General features: G+C 44.3%; 1 protein-coding gene across 2 annotated transcripts in view; it reads left to right on the plus strand.

The window, feature by feature from the left end:
- Window positions 1-8,903, plus strand: part of LOC125304293 (zeta-sarcoglycan) — a 235,675-nt gene extending 226,772 nt beyond the window's left edge. For both annotated transcript variants that reach the window (XM_048258428.1, XM_048258437.1), the window contains exon 8: window positions 8,294-8,903. In XM_048258428.1, the coding sequence (XP_048114385.1) occupies window positions 8,294-8,491 (198 nt within the window). In that variant the 3' untranslated portion in view covers window positions 8,492-8,903. The remainder of the gene's footprint in view (window positions 1-8,293) is intronic.
- Window positions 8,904-19,961: the final 11,058 nt, after the last annotated feature.

The raw sequence follows: 19,961 nt of genomic DNA on the forward strand, positions 1-19,961 counted from the left end.
CGGTTCAGCCCTGCACACGCCTGGACTCGGAACTCGCGAAACAGCAGCACTTTGGATTGGGAGTCGAGCGTGCTGATAAACAAGCTAAAAGCCCAGGCTGCTAGCTTTCATGCCAACACCGCTCTTGAGGTGTCTGGGAGTGAGGTTTACTAACGTTCCACACACACGATTATGCTAGCTGGCATCCGTTACACAAACAAAAGAAAAGAAGACCTGCCAGAGTCATATACTGGTTTCCGTCACTGCTGGATTTGGCTGTGCTTTTCACATGGGAGATGATGGAGATGAACAGTATGTATCTATCTCTATATGGGAGAAGATGGAGATGAACAGTATGTATCTCTATATCTCCAGGATCTCTCTAGTGGGACCTCTCAGCTAGGGCCCCGAGATATTGCACTTGTAAATCCAATATCATTTGCCATCATTCACAGCATGGTTGCTAATACTGTATATCACCAGAGAAAAAAGCGTCCTGATATGATGGCCATGATAGCCATGATGTCCCCTACTAGCCCGGCCCTGTGTCTGTATGTAATTGATCTACATTGGACACTGGGGTGCTCTTCTTCAAATGGCAGCTTTTCATGTCTAATGCTTTGACCGGGGCAGTCGTACAGAAGGGCTTATGAATATACATATCAGAGTATGTGCTGGCCAGAGAAATGCAGCCAGGGCCATGAAGCCACTGCCAGCACACAGTTACGGGATGTCGACTATAACAGAGTCTCACATTGTCAGAAAGGGCCATCTTGTCCTGTATTGAGTGGACTTCAAACGAGAGTGTTGAGCACATGACTGGGTGGAAGTGCTGTTGGTGTCGTGTAAGATGTGTAGGCAGCAAATTGGCTTTTTCTGGTTGAGATCACCATGTTTAATATGTAATGGTTACACTGTACGTTTCATCTGTGTCTAATGAGGGAAGAGGGGAAGTCAGGAGGGTAGGCGAGAGAAAAAAAGCCGGAATTGCTTTTTTATTATTTAAGTAGTGATTTAAATTATAATTCAACATAATGGGGGATTTGCTGATCTAAATCTGGCTGAATATGCAAAAGTGGTGTTTAATTTTTAGTGTCATTTTTAGCGCTGTAAAATTGCTGTCATTAAAGACCATGGAAGTGTACATATTTTGCACACGTATGGTGTTTTCTGTCCATCTTTTTTTACTCATCCATTAATATCAGCCAGCCGTAAAACATTTATGAGCTGCAAGATGTTGCCTTCGAATGAGCTGGGAGGGATCCAAAGCAATCCAAGAGAAACATCACTGACAATTTAACACTCAGGGACTCCATTTGAAGGTCATGTTTAGGAAGAGTGGATCTTCTGAGATCTTGCCATTTGTATGCATTGTTTGTTTGGTTATGAACTCCACACATACTCTTAATGGAGAAGAGCAGTATAAGTTTGGCATATTTGAGGTACTCTTATCAGACTCGTCTGTCAACACAGGAGCTTTTCAGTTTACAGTAACTAACTGAAATGCCATAAGAAAATGTGAAAGGGATTGTTCTTCTCACTTTGCTGAGACGTTGGTTTGGGTGACATTGGTGGAGTGGCCCATTGTGACGGCTTCGTAGAGTCACTCCCGTGGGAGTTTGGGATTTAGCCGTGCTGCACGCTCTTTTTCCTGGGCGACGTCATCTGGACGAGATTTGCTGAGTCATCGCGCCAAGAAACAGCTCCCCAAATGCTCGGAAGCTAACCTACATTCCAAAATCTGTAGCATAAGCAAAACTGGCCCATGATAGCTGCACTTTTAATATGCCTCACAGAATGCCCTCTGCATCCGAGTGATCACAGGAAAGCAGGCACCTCAGCTGCCCTCAGCCGACTAACATGAAAGTTTCTGTGTAGAACTCTGAAACCTTCTTGGGGTTTTTTGTCTTAGAGTCTGCAAAGGTGGGTGCTGTAGATTTCACCTGGGCAAACATTAGCAGACCAGCTTGGCCAAGTTTACAATGAAACTCCAGAAATGAGACTGCCAGAAGGACTGAGTGATTCAAAGACATATAATCCAACACAAAATTAGCAATGGCAATTCCTGCAAAGTCACCCCCGGAAGAGCTGCTTTCATTGTAGTAATTTGCTGGAGTCAATTTGGAAGGATTCAAAGAAATAACACCTACCCAAGCACACAGACTGTGTCTTTACTTGTGATTTCAGGGCAACAAAGTGCAGTGGAACAGGCAGAGACTGAGAGAGTGGAACAGCAGCAAATGAAGATTTTGTGAACTGCCCACACAACACCATCCACATCAAGATTTGTGTTTGAGACTTTTGTACCTTTCCACTCCCTCCCCATCTTCCTCTCCCACACACACCCTGAGCCCAGGCCCCGTGAGCACGCCCAGGCCAGGCATGTGAAGTTAGCGATGGCCTTGCCTGATTGACATTGATTCTTCACCTCGTTCCAGCATCCCTGCGTCCACAAATTAGCGACGCTGGGTTGAGTTGTCTGCATTCTCTCTGTCTCTCCTCCTCTCCTCCCTGGCTAGCCACTCACTTTAGTGACTTCTCTTTAATTAACTTGTGAAGAGCAGAGCAATAGATCATTGTGTCCTGTCAATCCACCTTCTCTTTCACTCCTCCTTTCTCTCTTTCTACCCTAATATTTCTTCATCCTGGACTTAATGAAGAGACATGTGCAGCGGTTTCACACGGACATTTGGCCCAGGGTGAGTGGACGACAGTTCCGTGCTGAGCCAAGTGTGACAAAGAGATGCTTCTTGGTTCCTGAGCAGTCATCTCATCGCCTCGTCTTCTCGTCTGGTTTTCTCTCTCTCTCTCTCTCTCTCTCTCTCTCTCTCTCTCTCTCTCTCCGTATCACAAGTCCCGTTCCGGTGTGGTCAGACAGCAGACCGTGGCGTCTGTCTCCCCCTGACCTCCATCTCGCGTCTCTCATCTGCCGGGACGCCGCAACACAATTTACAGCCGGCGCTCATATCAGCGGCGGAACATCTGATTTACCCCCCCTCCCTCCCTCTTTTCTTCCATTTGCTCTCTCTCTCTTTTCTTAATTCTCTATTATTCTCTCTTGGGGGAGGAAGACAGGAGGAGAGGACGGGGCAGGCGAGTGGGTTAGGAGCAAGAGGAGGAGAGAAAATAGATGTTTCTGTCAATTTGGTGGAGAAAATAAAAGGCGTCAGAGAAGAGGCTTAAAGCAAAATCAATGTTGTCAGCAGCTGCCACTTAAAAAGCTACATTAAACTTTCAAAGTTTCTTCTTCATTCCCTCATCCTCCATTTCTGTTTCTTCCCACTCCCACTCTTCCCTCCTGTGGATGGAATTAGAGCCAAACACCGCAAGGCTGACTTAGACATCCCATCACTTCTCAGCTCTCCATTAAAGTAAAAGGGAACGAGAGCTGACAGAACATTCTGGAATTATGCCTCCCTTTCCTCAGACTTACCTCAATGGACCCAACAGGGGGTGGGGTGGGGGGTAACTCTTTTCTCTATTTTTGTCATTTTTTTGTGTACGTAAATGACATTTTTTCCACAACACTTAACAGTCCCAAAGACTATCTTTGTGAAACTCATATGGTTTTTTCTGCTGTATCATTCACTCCTCCCTAAATGGCAACTCTAGCCACTAACAAAAAGAGACCCAGAGACCTTTTCTCTGTCTCATACAAAGCAATTCCACTGCTAAAAGTCCAGACTGAAACCAATTTATCAGTCCCAAGCATAGATATGTAGAATGATCAATGAAGTGCAGCCATTATAGTATTATTTCTTTTAAACATCTCTTGTCAGACCCTATGACAGGCCCTTCCTTAAATGACCATAAATGATATTTATGATTACAACCTTTCTGGCTGGGGAAAGTTTGAGAGATATAGAGAGAGTCACAGAGGGAGAGTGCGCACGAGATAGACTGAGAGAGCGAGCGAAAGAGAGAAAGAGAGAGAACAGGAGAGAGAGAGAGTCCTCTGGCTGGTCATCCCCACTTCATGAGGTAGATAGATACACATGTTTCACGAAAGCTAAAGTGACAAACTGGCGTGGTTCTGAGCAGATTTGGACTAATGCTTCATTTGTTTGCATAAGGCCACATAAGCGAAGCCCTGCAGACCCGTGGGGACCGGAGGCGCTCGCCATGCATCTTAATAAAGCCTTTGGCACGGCCTGGAATACATGTGATTTAGGTGAAATAACCGAGAAAATCCCCCCAACAACACACAACGCCCTCTGGCAGATGAAGACAAATCTATAAGGGGCGACAAACATCAGGCATGGAATGCCGCCGCGTTACTTAATCACACGGGAAAATGAGTCTGGCCTGCTCCACAGCGCGCTTTGGCGCGGGGTGAGCCAGCTTCATTTCTCATTAGTCCAAGCAGCTACTCACCTGGCTTGGCCACACAGTCACAGCTCAGGTCTCATTAACACGAGGAGGCAAGCAGGACAGTGCAGAAGCACATAAATGAAAGAATGAAAGTTTAAGGATAGATAGACTACACCCAGGCCTCAAAGAGAGAGAGAGAGAGAGAGAGAGAGATGGCCGAGTCTATTTAAATTCTGTTATTTGATTGTGTCTCTCCCCCTTCCAGAGACTTGGAGAGGACTAAGGCGGAATTGGGGTTTTATTTGTGGGTTCCTAGCAGCGAAGCTGTGAAAGCACCCGTTGTGTTTGTACCTTTTCTTCTTATTATTCATCTTCTTAGTTCCGTAATAAGAGTCTATGGCAGCTCATGGAATCGTATGGTAAAAAGTAAAGTAAAGTTTCATGATTGCACCTCAACCTCTCTTATGCTACCAACGGATCAATGATTTTCAAACATGAGGTACCATTGAAATCCTTGGATAAAGCCGAGTTCAACACATCCCGTGATGTCAATTTCTGCCATATTGGATTTTTCGCCATATTGGATTTTTATTGAAAACAAGAACGTTTTCACGAAATTTGGCATAGGTGATCTTCAGACCAATCAGTCTAATCAAAACTGGCGGTGAAGATGCCAAACAGGAAGTGAGGTTATATCTCAGCCAATCTTTGGTCAATTGACATGAAACTTGCTGTGAGTACTTGCCTCCTTACCACACATAATGTTTTCATGGAAACAATGTTTTGATAGGCTGCTAGGCCCCCACATTGCTGCGTATACTATATTTATTTATCAACTATATATATTTATTTTTTATTCTTTATTTGACCACAGTGTGCAAATTACATTAGCACCGCAGGGGAAGCTCTGCAAGTATTTTACACCAGATTTTCTCCCATTCCCCAAAACATTCAAACACACACTCACACACTCACACACTCTCACACTCACACACACACACACACACACACACACACAGACACTCCCACACAAGATCTTCACTCACACTTTTGAGTGAAGATCTTGTGTTGTAAGTCTTTGGGGACTTATGTGAGAAGTATGTTTGGATAGGGAGGAAAAGGCCTCCAGAGACGGTGAGTTCGACAGCCGCTCTTCTGTTGTCACTGAAAACAAGTGCAGGCAGCTGAGTGTGTGATTCTCCGTAGCGGAACATTCTGGAACTGTCAGCAGGTGTGCAGGGGATCACTGGACCTCATCAGTGGGGCTAAATGTGTTTTATTCTCATTTGATTAAGCCCAGTAGCTCATTAACCCAGCCTGCCTTGCTCGGGGCAGTGACATGAATCATTCCAAAACTGATTTCTCTCTCTCGCTCTCTCTCTCTCTTTTAGTCACTAACTCCCTTTCTCCTTCCTTCTCTCTCTCTCTCTCTCTCTCTCTCTCTCTCTTTTAGTCACTAACTCCCTTTCTCCTTCCTTCTCTCTCTCTCTCTCTCTCTCTCTCTCTTTCAGTCACTAACTCCCTTTCTCCTTACTTCTCTCTCTCTCTCTCTCTCTCTCTCTATATATTGCTCGCTAGCCCCCACTCACTTGCTCTTTCTCTTGACTCACTCACTCGCACACTCTCAGTCAGTCAGTCAGTCAGCGAGTCTTTCCAGGCCTTTTTCTATTTGCATAATTCATTAAAATACACAGTTTTGGACTTCACTTCCATTACGTTGGAATTGCTTTCGGAGCGCGCGCTGTAGACAGGCAGACACATGTTTTGCAGTGATATGATTGGCTCTTGGTTTGATGTTGTTATGGTGGGTGAAACGAGCCACAGAGGGCATATGGGCCTAGTCTATCTGTGTGTGTGTGTGTGTGTGTGTGTGTGTCTCCGACTCTAGAGAGCTTCCTCCCACTCCTCTTCTTCCTCCTTTTGGCCCGGTCCATCCCTCTCTTATTTTTCTCACTGCTTCTCTTTCTTTCTCCTCCACTCCGCCTCCATCTCAAGTTGTGGAGAAGAAACCATCCATGAAAAATGTTTTGACCGCTAGTAATTGCCGATCTGCACTTTCATTCTGAGACTCGGCTACTAGGCAGCGGGCATGTGTGTGTGTGTGTATATGTGTTTGTGTGTGGGTGTGTGTGTGTGTATGTGTATGTGTGTATGTGTGTGAGAGAGAGAGAGAGAGAGAGAGAAAGAGGTAGAGAATGTGTAGCAGTGCATTTGACAGAAACAAATACGTACAGACACTTTCATTTGGGATGTGTGTCAGCCCTAATCCTTTCATAAGCCTCACCAAATGACTTTCGCGCAGGCTACACTCTCAGTATCTTTTCTCTCTTCTATCTCTCTCTTCCTCTCCCGTCATCTCTCTCCCTCTCTCTCTCTCGGTTCCTACTACCAACGGTATGACAGCAGAGCAAGGGGTCATCTTCTCCCCATAGCTCTGAGGCTCGAGTATTCCCGGGACTCGCAGCAGTGGCCCGGAGATGTCCGTGTGGTAAACAGGATTGGATTAGGTTTTTCCCAGAGTCGCTGATCCTATTGAGGGAGTTTGACACTGGCACTGCGGAATTCTGCTGGATGCGGCACAATACCTCCAGAGCAGGAAGCTGATGGACTGTAGGGAGGCTCTGAGAGAGAGAGAGAGAGAGAGAGAGAGAGGAGGAGAGAGAGGGGCGGAGAAAGAGAGAGAGTGAGAGGGGGGGAGAGAGAGGAAGAGAGGGAGAAAGAGAGAGAGAGAGAGAGAGAGAAAGAGAGAGGGGGGAGAAAGAGAGAGAGGGGGAGAGAGGGAGAAAGAGAGAGAGAGAAAGAGAGAGAAAGAGGGGGGGATAGAGAGGGAGAGAAAGAGAGGGAGAGATAGAGAGAAAGGTAGCGCTAAAGGCTGCTTTCATTAGTTATAGGCTAATGGAATTAAGCTGGGCACAGGGAGGATTCTTAATACACACACACATATGGGAACTAGAAACCCATGTGCTGAGGCACGGACCAGTGCTCCAGTGCTGTTGATTAAAGCAGGTTTATTCGGAAGCTGAAATGCTGTGTGACTTGACAGATGAAAGATCAGATAACAGCACTGTGATTATCTGGGAGCAATGGAATAATGGCTAAGAGGGAGCGTGGGTAAGAGTGCGCAGGGTGCTCCCATGACTGTCAGGGCCATGTTTGGTTTTTAGAGATATGGCGTGTGAGTGTCTGAGGTGCTGTTACCTACGCTAATTGGTTCCTGTCTGTCGTCGGTCACCCCTCTGCCTGCCTCGCCTCTTTCTTCTGTTCATTCTCTTTATTCAGTTCTTCTGGCAGAATGTTTTGTACGTCACAAAGAACAGAGAAACTGTCACTTGCCAAGAGGCATTACTTTGTCTTCCCTTAACTGGCAGAGACTACAGAGTTTGGAGAAAGTGGCAGATATCAAAGAAAATAAATCATGAAATTAAATAAATAAATCAGAAAGAAAGGCTTTAATGAATTTAAGTTGATGCCCCCCACACACACACACACACACACCCTGCCTTTGTCTGGTCAAAAGCTTGTTTTTCAAATGGCGGCCAAATGGCATCTTTCATTGTCTAGCTGTGTAAGTCTGTCTGTGTGTGTGTGTGTGTGTGTTTGTGTGTGTGTGTGTGTGTGTGTGTGTTTCATAGTACTTCAGATAGCTAGAATAGTAGTGCCATATTATGTACCTCTTATTTGACTGTCCTAGACTAAATTAGTCTATGATTTGATTCAAAATGATAGATATATAGATGATACAAATTAGCAGGTAAAAATGAGTCCTGTTTACAGTGCATGTGTTTAAACTTAATCCTGTGGTTGGACAACCATAGCCATGACTGGTTGAGGAAATGGCATATATTTATTCAACATTATCTCTCTGAAACTAACACAGGTTTTACTCCTTTTTTACCTTCCATCTCTCCTTTGCTTTCTCTCCTCTTTCTCCTCCTTCTGTTCACTCCTTTCTTTGGGGTCTCCTCCTTCCCTGTCTGCTCTCTTCCCTCTCTCCCCTCTGCAGATCTTTTTAAACGCGAACACAATCCGCCTGGGGAACATTCCTCACGGCACGACCGACCCCCTGCTCGCGCCGGGCACCACCTATCCCAAGCAGACTGTGTACGAGGTGTGCGTGTGCCCCAGCGGCAAGCTCTACCTGTCCCCGGCCGAGAGCGCCTCCACCTGCCAGACCACCAACAGTGTGTGCTTATGGAGCTGAGAGAGGCGAGCGGGCCCCTGACCCCCACCGCGCCCCCCGCGCCCCAAACCAACACCGCCCCAACACCAGAAAGGCCTTCCTCCCCGTCTCCGCGCCACTCCCTGGTCCAGCTGCAGCAGGCTGAAGACTCACTCCAGGCCCCCGAGCCCACCATAGTCTCCGACACACTCGTCTGCGTCCAGCACTCGTGTCTCCCATGCCGCTTTGACTGCCATTGTTTGTTCAATGTAGCGATAACCTCCTCACACTTTCCTTCTGTCTTTACCATGTGTCCCGTTTCTCCATTGTGTCTTATCATCTGGATGCCTGACTTCTTTTATTTCACTTTTTATCTATCTATCTATCTATCTATCTATCTATCTATCTATCTGTCTATCTATCTATCTATCTATCTATCTATCTATCTATCTATCTGTCTATCTATCTATCTATCTATCTATCTATCTATCTATCTGTCTATCTATCTATCTATCTATCTATCTATCTATCTATCTATCTATCTGTCTGTTTATGCATTTTATTTTCTAACTGTGTCTCTTGCTTATTTTTCTTCTTTTTTCTTTTTTCTTTTGTTTGTCTGAATCATCTTGTCATTTCCTCTTTCTGCCACAGTTCTTCACTCTCTCCCTCCATTCCTTCCACTCTGCATTCTTCCGCCCACACACCCCTCTCATTCCTCCACCAATGAAAATCAGGAATCGCTATAAATAACTCAGCTTGGGAAAAGCTGCATCTTCCGAAGTTAACTGTACATGGAGCAAAAACAGATTTGAAAAAGATATATATATAAATACATATTTGTTTGTTTGCTTTTGGTTGTTGTTTTACATTTTGGGTTTTATTTTTGTATGGAACTCTGACCGAGATGGAGGGATGGATGGATGGGGTGTTTTTTTTTTTGGGGTTTGGTGTGGCACCACACTATTCTGGACTCCGGAGCTCTGTGGAGCAGGCCCACGTGCACACACACACTCTCTCTCTCTTACAGACACACACACACACACACACACATGAAGACAAGCCCTACGGACTTGGTGTGTGTGCATGTTTGTGAGCGTGCAAGGGCGTTTTGTTTAGATTTTTTTCTTAAAGAAGCGATACACAGGTGCCTTTGCTACTGTTGGTAAAGCACATTTAAATCCAACTTCTCCAAGTCATCCACAGTGGACCACTCTTTCTCTATCTCTCTGTTCATCCAGAAAAAAGACTCTCTATAGGTGTTTTAAAAAGACAGAGAAGAGAAAAGGAGATTAACCCGATGTAGACTGGAAGGATAGTATGATTTCTTTTTTTTCTTCTGATGTCTCTCTTTTAAAAAAAAGATGAAATGAAATAAAAACATGAACAAAAGCACAAATTATGCCATGTATATAACAATACCAATAAAAGATAATAAAACAATGACAGTTTTATTTTAAACACTGTACCCGCGGATGCTCTACTGCTCTGTTGCTTCTCCTTACTGTTGTTTCCATGGTAAAGCATATTTTTATGTAATGCCTTGAGGTTTAAAAGTGTTCCTAACCAGTAATTTTTATACACTTCTCACAACATGAATTATCAATTTTCAATGTTTATTAGCAGACAGCTACAACAATATTTACAAACCACCCCCCCATGGTTCATTTACATAATTAGTTAACAGGTTTCAATATAGTTCATACAAAGCTGCATCACTGCATGCATTTTGGTATGATTTAACTCCTGCCATGCTCAGATGAAATTTCGATCACCATACAATCTGGCAATGATGACGTCAGCTTGGATTAGCTAATGGATTGGAGCAGCAGTACCAGAACAGTTGTCCCTCCTCTGATGTGCTGTCCACCTGGCGAGGCCGAGGTCACACGTGTAAGATGTGCTCCTCCTTCTCTCCGCCTGGATGAACGCCAGCTGCCCTCGTCCACTCACCACTGATCCTGTTCACCCCGCGGAGGGTTCCGGAACCAGGGACGGAGATGTAACCCACCGGCATACTTTTCCCCCTCCAGCTGTTCTCCAGGACCTTCACTTCCACCACTACAGTAGCAACAACCATCTCTGGCCATAGAGTGGTGCTTTACATGACACTGAAGTCCAGGTGATGGAGGACAGCGCGTAGGATTAATGCTTATACACCCCCCTCCACACACACACACACACACACATACACACTCACCACAAACACACACACGCACTCAGATGTGGATGGTGTCTTGTTTGGATGGGGGCAATCAGTATTTATTGTTGTCCATTCTGTACATAAAAAGGAACACAGTGGAGATTTTAAAAAATGTGAACAAAGATATATTTTCTTACAGATTCTATGCAATGTGTTTGTAAGATTGTTGTACGGTTGCAATATGACATGATTATCAGACTCTGTGTTTTTTCCCTTTATTTCCCTGTTGTATGCAAGCCCTATGTTTTGATTTCTATGCTTTCTAAAATAATCAGAAACCAGAGCCACCTATAACACACTGGATACTATGAACACATACTAAGACCCCGAGGTCTGCTCGCTCTCCAGTAACTAAAGAATCAGATTAACAATAAACATAGCTATCTGTTGGCAATTAAATGTGTTTGTTTGGGAGAAGAAAACGCCTCTGTCATTACTTGATTTGTCTTTGAGCACATATACATAGGGCTTTCAGACATACGTGTAAGACCGGAGGTTCTGCGGATGTTGAACAACATAAACGGTCATATGAAAGTCCGAACTTAGCCGGTTGTTCTACTGCTCCCCCCCTAGTATTTCCTCCGGACATTATGTAAATGTGCTGTGTCTGAACGAGGCGTAGAACATGCGGTTAAAATTCACACCTAGTGAGAGGGCGTGCTGATGACGTTTCTTTCGTGTGTCTATGTGGTGGGGGCACTTAAATCTGACTTAAAGGAATTATCCGGAGTAAAATGCACTTTAGATCAATTTACGGATGATTGGGAGTACATACGTTGAGTTGACATCCAAATCATGTCATTCGGATGTGTTTTGAGAAAGTTCGATGTTACCGTTTTTAGTCAAAACTCGTTAGCGTGGAAGTGAGAAGGGCATATTATTTCGCCGCTACAAAACGCTATTTTTATACCTCTTCTACAGTTCCAAACAACATTACACTTACGTGGTAGTGAGTAGAGGGTCCTTAATGCCAAACCGAAGTATCCCGAGGTCTTTATGTGGTCGGATAGAGAGTCCAGAATGAATTTCATCAAGCCAGTAGGTATAAAAAGGTATAAAAATAGCATTTTGTAGCGGCGAAATAATATGCCCTTCTCACTTCACTTCACTAACGAGCTTTGACTAAAAACGGTAACATCGAACTTTCTCAAAACACATCCGAATGACATGATTTAAAGTGCATCTAAAGTGCATTTTACTCCGAATAATTCCTTTAAGGCCATAAATGCCAGTGTCATGATGGAGTGGCAAAGTGCTGTCCAGAAAATCTCCGACCTGGAAAGATGCAGACATCACGGAGCTACTGTCCATGAGGGCAGACAGCATTGTGATAGAACACATGAAGGGAACGGCAAGAGACACGTTGATGTAGCCTACAACCGCATCACATGGCCAAAGGAATTCAAAAGACCAAATCATCATAAGCAGAAGGCGCTGAAACGCCTTTGTTGAAACAATGTCGTTGACGACAATAACAGGAATATTTAATAAATTGTTAGCCAACACGGTCGGTTTTCTGTTCATTGATAGCCTTCTCATGACCTCACTGCTGAGTCTGATATTGTTGAGAATAATATGCCTAGAGAAAATAAAAACGAAGAAAACCCAACATTGTTCCAAGCTCCTTACGTAAATGCAATATAGACACATGGGGAGAGGATGCTTTTGGAAAAATAAACCATGAAAAAACGAACCACTTCACTGTTATGTTAGCATTTTGTTTGTTGTTGTATATGATGGCCTTGAAGTCTTGAGTTAGCCTACTGAATTGGCTGGTACCAAGTTTGTCTCCAATGCAAACCAGATTTGGGTTCCATAGCCTTCCAAGTAATTCTGCTACATAACGTTGAAAACAGATAAATGTGTTTATTTGAAGCACACATACAAATACTGTAGGTCAGCTTCAAGTATGCACACTTACGTGACTACTTCAAGTATTAGCCTATGCACACTAGATTTTTCTTCTTTAGCCTACATAATATAGCATCCATTTTGTAAACAGCTGTGACAGCGGCCGCATATACAGTATTCTGCTCATATCTCGCCTCTTGCGAACTCTGCAAGCCCCCCCCCCTCACTCGACAACCACACGGAGATTCTGTAATGTGCGTGTTTGTCGTTCACACATAGGTCCGTATAAGGTCAGTATAAGGTCCGCAGGTTAGCATCATATCTGAATCATCCGAAGGGTAGGACCTCCGCATATACTCTGGAGGTTATATCTGAAAGCCCTTACAATTACAGCTCGATGGTGTTTTAACCCCCCACTGTTGACTTCAAGGCAGCGCTGCGACCATCGACCTCAAGGCACCTAACCCTAACCTTAATCCTAACCCTAGTGCCTGTCATGCAACGAAGCCTGGAAGATGATGTTGGGGGCTTAAAACACCATCGTGCACAATTACAACAGCCATTCTTATACAGTTCTAACACTGTTTGTGTTGTAACAATGAAATGCAGTTTATTTCAGCTCCCTCTGTCTTTCTCCTCGCTGTCTGTCTCTCTCCCTCTGGGAATTTATTGGGCCGTTGGAAAGAGCCCGGTTTTGAGTCGGAGAATCAAATTTACCATGAAATAGGACATCTTTATAAAAGCAGTGAGGACAGCACTGAAGTGGTGCTCTCGGCCTGAGCACCTCGGGAGAGTGGGGTGGGCCAGGGGGAGAGTGGGGTGGGGTGGACGTCACGGCCTGATACAGACTAAGCACAGTAGCAGGCCGACACAGAGTGGATACAGAGGCTTACTTCTCTGCATATTGACATTCCACACTGAGTGTGTGTGTGTGTGTGTGTGTGTGTGTGTGTGTGCACTCCTGATTTGGTACAATAATTAAGCACAATCATTCTTGCTTCTGTATGGATTCTCTTCTAGACTGCCATTTTTTGACACAACATTTTTTTTCTCCATTTTTTTGCTGTTGCTATGGGGTTCACTGGAAGCATTGCCTGCACCTACACACATACACACACACACACACACACACACACACACACACACACACACACACAGACACGCACACACACAAGAACGCACACACACGCACACATTACAACCAACACACATCCAAAGTCCTGTGAGCTGTCCTCATTGGCCAGTGCAGGAGCTGAGCTGTGTGGGGGGAGAGAAGATAGGCGTGGAAGTGGAGGATGAGCCCAAAGCTCCTGAATAATTAAAGGCCGAGCTCTCTTCATCACAATCGCTTGGCTCTCTCCGCGCTTGCCGTCTGCACAAGGCGCCACAGCACACACGCGCTGGCCTTTTATTTTTTTTTTCAAATTTGTCAGGAAATGCTCTGTTGTTGTAGGGGCCGAAAAAATGCTACATTTTCATCAAAACATCTGATGTGAAAAATCGAGTCAGTGTTGTATACAATGTCTGGGTGCATGTGTCCATGTGTGTTTGTGTTTATTGGTGTGTGTGTGTGTGTGTGTGTGTGTGTGTGTGTGTGTGTGTGTGTGTGTATACTGTATCTGTATGTATGAGTTTTCCTCTCCCTCACTCCCTCTCTGTATCTCTCCTTTTCATCATCTCTCTATCTTTAGCCTTTTATCTGTTCACCATTCCTTCTCTCTTACTGGGTGCAGGACGCGGCTCCAGTGGCCTGGCTGCTGATGACAGGATCTGGATGAAAGGATGTCGATTTACATCCCCCCCCCCTGCCTCCGCGGGGGAGAGAGAGATACAGAGAGCGAAGGATGAGGGTGGACAGAGAAAAGAAGAAGAAGAAGAAGGCAAGCAGGATGGGGGGGTGGGGGGGGGGCTTGGTCATGGCCAGTCATCACTTTCAAGGAATAAGATTGACCTCAAACCGACAGCAGCTCCGCTGAAAGAACAGTTCTTCTGTGCTGACCGCTGAAACCACAAGACTCACAGAGTCAGCTGCAGACACTCTTTCTTCATCCCCTCCTGCCACACACACATACACACACGCACACACACACATACACGCTCAAACACAGACACACACTCACAAACAAATAAACTGCCCCAGCCTACTCTCCAGGGGCCTTATTTATAAAACTCAGCATGAATTCCACCCTAAACCACCACATATGCCCAAACCTACGTATGCACAAAAATATTCTGATCTATAATACTGTGTGGCGCACACCTTTATAGCTGGCTTTATATAAATACCAAACTGTTTTGAATTGGGCCTGCATGCAGGAGTGCCATACTCCTCCTACTGTCACAGCATAATATTCCATAAATGGATGCTGCTAAATTATTCAGGCTATGCTAATATTATATATTATATACAAGCCTTTTATTGGAAAATGAGAGAAAAGACAGGCGAGTGACGCTTGAAAGGTTTGTGTTTTAATTAATGTAATACATCAGCTAGACTCCTCTGAACCACATTTGTATGTCTTCTCCCATTACAAGGCTATTACATTTTGCATTCAGTTCACAAAAGCAAAGCCTTCTGAAACATCCATTGTGTTACAGGTAGTGTCCGTGGAAGTCAAAATCAAGTAGATTTTACCTTTGCGCATTCTGTAACTTAAACATGTTTTGCATTATTTTAAATGAATTTCACACTTCACAAGTGAACATGAACTTTATTTATTTCTCATGGTAATCATTTATATTAATATAATCTTATAAAACTACTAAGGGAGGACAGAACAAAGGTTGGAGTGGTTTACATACCTTATAGCCTGCAATATATGAATGCATCACAATTATCTACAGTAGTAGATTGTGAAATTTCACAGCAGAGGTGGTATATTGTGCTTTAGGTAGGGGATTTGCCACAGCGGCCAATCAACAACCAATCATATTTACCAACAAACTGGGTCAAAGGATGTATAAAAATCCACATTTTTCCCTGTATAAAATTGTGAAGTCGCGGTGGAAGAAACATTAACGCGGAGAAGGAGGGTTGGAAGGGTGGAGGTGAGAGGAAGAGATGGAGAGAGACAGGGGCTGCTGTGGAGAGGAGAGGAGTGGAGAGGAGAGATGGCGGATGCCAGGGCTTGTGTGCCACCTGCGGTCCCTCAGTGCCAGCGTGTGCAGTAACACCGCTGGCTCCTCATTTCCTCTCGTCACCCCGGTAACCTCACAGCCTGAGCGCCAATAACACCAGCGCAATATGGACCTAGGAAAATAACACCCAGAGAAGAGCAACAGATGAAAGAGAGAAATGTGTGTATGTTGCCTCTGTGTGTGTGTGTGTGTGTGTGTGTGTGTGTGTGCCACATTAGTCAGCCCCAGTTGCAGAGCCCATGCTCCTAGCTCGCCAGGTGGCAATTTCAAGGAGGGTTAGTCAAACCACCAGCACATTTGTTCAGTGCAGCATTTAGATAAATAGATAGATAGATAGATAGATAGATAGATAGATAGATAGATAGATAGATAGATACTTTATTGATCCCCAAGGGGAAATTCAGGAAATTCAAATTCATTTTCTCAGAAGGAACCAAGAGATGGAACATGAAGAACAGTAGAACCCAGTGTGTGTGTGTGTGTGTGTGTCAAAGTTATGCCTTTCCGCACTGTACAGCACTTCTCAACGTGCATTCTTACCTAGTACAGGACTTTGCAGAGACTCCAGATGGAAAGCTAAACGTTGAATATGCTAGAGTGTTGATGCAATGGTAACCTTATTCGTCGTGATCGATGCTCTCTCAGCAGCATTGGGTTTGTTGGAAAATCAAAGGCTCAGATGTAATTGCGGCTGAGTTGTTCACCCGTAGCCGCGCGGTATAATCTGATGAGCAGCATGTGCAGGTACATGAAATGACAGGCTGTGGAGAAGGGTGAGCACTCCACTAAACTTGGACGACTCCAAAAGGCCCGGAGGCAGAGTGGGAATTAAGCTGTATTTTTTTCTTCTTTTTTTTTCAAGTCAAGTGAAAACACTTAAGATGTCTTCTCAAACTTTCTCAACTTTCCTCTACACACACACACACAGCAATCTGCAGCTCACCCTGCTTACTGTAATTACCTTCCCATCTGTGATGAAATAGAGGTTTGTCATGATGTTAATCTCTGTTGGTTTGTTATACGAGTCTGGAGGCTCAATGGGCGCAACTTTTATGCTCACTCAGGCAGAGGGCGAGATTAGGTTGGGGACCATGAGGTCAACTAGATATTGACCCATCTATCAAATAATATTTCAATCAGGCCTCTGATAATAGGAGGTAACTGGGAAGCTTGAGCTTCCTGAAGCTTCATACTTACCTGAGGATTGACCAGAGACTCACAGTAAATGTCATTAGTGTACAAAGTGTACCAGAGGTATTTCCAATCCCAAGATGTGCCCAATGCTCACCTGCTCATTTAAATCTGCATCGATCTCCTTCATTGAGGTTCATCTGGTTGTGTGTGTGAAGCTGCCTCAAGTTCCTTTTAATCATCATTATCATCTTATGGTGATGGCAAGAATGTTTTTTTTTTTATATCTAAACAGTTATTTACCGTCACAATATCAATATGCACTGAGCATTGAGCTTTTGCTGAGAGCAACAAAAACAAAAGTCTTTCCTTCTGACGCATTTCACAGAGCATGCATGCCCAGCTGAGAGAGCGCTCTCCTCCACGTGAGCTGAAGTGAGCTGCTGCATGCTTCCCCTGTCAGGCTGGGCAGCTGCAGGACCTTGTGGGTCAATTTCAGGAACACACTTCACAGGAGAAAAGTCGAGTAGGCTAATGATAGCCTTGTATACGGAACTTAGATGTAAATCAATCAATACAATACGGGCCGTACATTTTAACAAGTACTTCACTTTGTAAGGCATGTGCATGGGTAGCACATGATCCCTGCACTATCTTCAGTTGCAATAGAATTTATAAGAGAGCTATGATCAAGTAGAACATAAATGTGACAGCCAGGTTTGAGAGTGTAACACCATACAATTTTAGAATGCAAGATGATTGCTAAGGTTTAGGCATCAGCAAAAGCTGAGCCAGTTCAAACGCAGCACTATTTGAAAATTGACAGTGATCTTTGATAATACCATCCACTGAGCTGCCTTTCTATGTAATGCTCAGTGAAGCCAGTAGCAGTTGCTGTTACTCTGTTAAGGAAACCAGATTGAAGATTTTGGGATAAGTGTTGATCATAACACAATGTTTAGGACATTTTCTATGAATAGCTTATATTCCTACAGGCTGATGAGAAGGTTGGGCTTGATCTTGCTAATGGCAAGCCCAACACAGTTGCAATGAAAATGCACATGGAGACTGACATATGAATTATGCAGTGGTGGAGAAAAAAAAATCTATATATATCGACTTGCAAAGTTACCCACTCCTGACTGCATGATGTATTCATTATAAAGAGAACTATGCAGTCACATGAGACAACGCTGAAATTCCATTATGGGTAAATGCCCAGTGCTTCGTTACATGTTTTCATTCAAGCAAAGATCATAAAGGAGTGTGTGTGTGCGTGTGTATGTCTGTGTTTGTGTGTGCGTACGCATGCCTGTGTGTGTGTGTGTGTGTTTGTGTGTGTGTGCATGTGTGAAACAGTAACAGCAGTGCAGGGGTCATTTACTCTGCGTTCATCACTGTCAGTGCTGACGGGCTGAATCAAATATCACAGAAGCCAAACAGCCAGCTGTAAGCTCAGCTTCCTCACACACTGATACAGTATATGTTGTTTATGCTAGCTGTGTGGTCTGTATTATGTGTATGTTTTGTGTGATGCAAACATGCATACATGCATACATAAACGTTGTTACATGTGTGTGTGTGTGCGCACATGCCTGTGTGTGTGTGTGTGTGTGTGTGTGTGTGTTTGAATCGCACACAGTCACGCATGTACTTTTTCATATTTGAAATGTGATTGGATTGCTGCAGAAGCTCAAGCTTTGACATTAATGATAAAAGATGGCCACTTTGAGGAAGAAAATTCACTTTAGTGGTTTGCCTTATAAAACCTGTCAAAACCAGTAAAAATACATTTGACAGGGCCAGCATTTTTTTTTTTTTTTTTGGTCCAATGACATTTTGCAGTGGGACATTAATATTCGGTCAAGGATAACATGCTCCACTGGCTGTTTTTAAAAGGTGGGTGAGGAGGAAATTATGCGGACAATAAAAACAATATCCACAGGACTTCTAAGGAGAAACCTCAGGGGAGTTTCCAAAACCGTCCACATCAAAAACAGTCTTGTTTTCCCTTCTCGTGGCCTCCACTGTTAATGTGATGGACAGGTTTTTCTGAAGTACACACAGCCCCGTGTGAAGGCAACTTTGAGTTATGCGCTCTTGTGGTGGTTTGCTGTGCAAGCACTGACCTTATCACGTCCACTGTAAATGAGAGAATAATTCCGCGACATGGAGAGACGACTAACAATAGTGTCAGTTTGAGTAATGAGGCTGGGGAGCCAGTTGAACGTCCTCCACTCTCAACCGTAAGCCCCCTTGCAAAAGTCATCCATTTGAAGCATGTCACTTTTGCATTCATGCTTAATTTTGTCCCGCCGTAAAAACCTTGTGCTCCTGTCATGATGACTGACGCAGGGCACTTCGCGCACAAACGCAACAGCGGTCAGACAATTACACAAAAAGGATGACGTAAGATAACACAACCAGAGCTGGTCAGTAGTTAGCATTTAGGGTGTATTACTGCTTGCCTCTCATGATAACACATGAGTGCATTTCATCGCCTATAGTGCAAACCTCTGCACAACTGCACAGCCATGAACCTGTATCTGTAGCAGAGGTAGCATCAAGCATTAAGTGGACATTTTTCCCACTTGCATTGTTTCATTTTCAAACCACACCGACAGAGAGAAAGCTCTATCTCCTGGCACTGCTGATGGACGGCAGATCTCCTCATGTCCAATTCTGCGAGCATCCCTCTCTCCTGATGCCAGACATCTGGTCCCTGCGTCTGTTCCAGGACATCTGGGCGTGCAGCAGGCCACACAGCATCCAATACACTGTGGTTAGCTTCAGCTGGTCCTCCCTGACCTCCGCTGGCGGTGTGGAGGGCCTAGGCCCCTGGACATGGGTCTGCGCCATCATCCCAGAAATCAGCTGTGACTCTGCATAATATGGACATGGCCTCATGTTTAGTCCTACAGAGTGTTACTGACAAAAGAAATGTTACCTGGGTAGGGACTTACATAAAGTATAACAATAATAATATTTATGTGAGACATGAGCATCTACTTCCCAAAATATAGAAATTAAAGATTGTTCCTTACTGCAATCCTTAGAACACAATATAAATATAAGAAGGGAATGGCTTTCATGGAATGTACCGAAAAACACATACATGTTGGGAACAAACGCTCTATGTGAGTTTGTGTTGAGGATGAAGAATGGCTTTTAAAATATGAAAAGAAAAGA

This window comes from Alosa alosa, chromosome 1 (genome assembly GCF_017589495.1).
Source record: "Alosa alosa isolate M-15738 ecotype Scorff River chromosome 1, AALO_Geno_1.1, whole genome shotgun sequence".
Lineage (NCBI taxonomy): Eukaryota > Metazoa > Chordata > Actinopteri > Clupeiformes > Clupeidae > Alosa > Alosa alosa.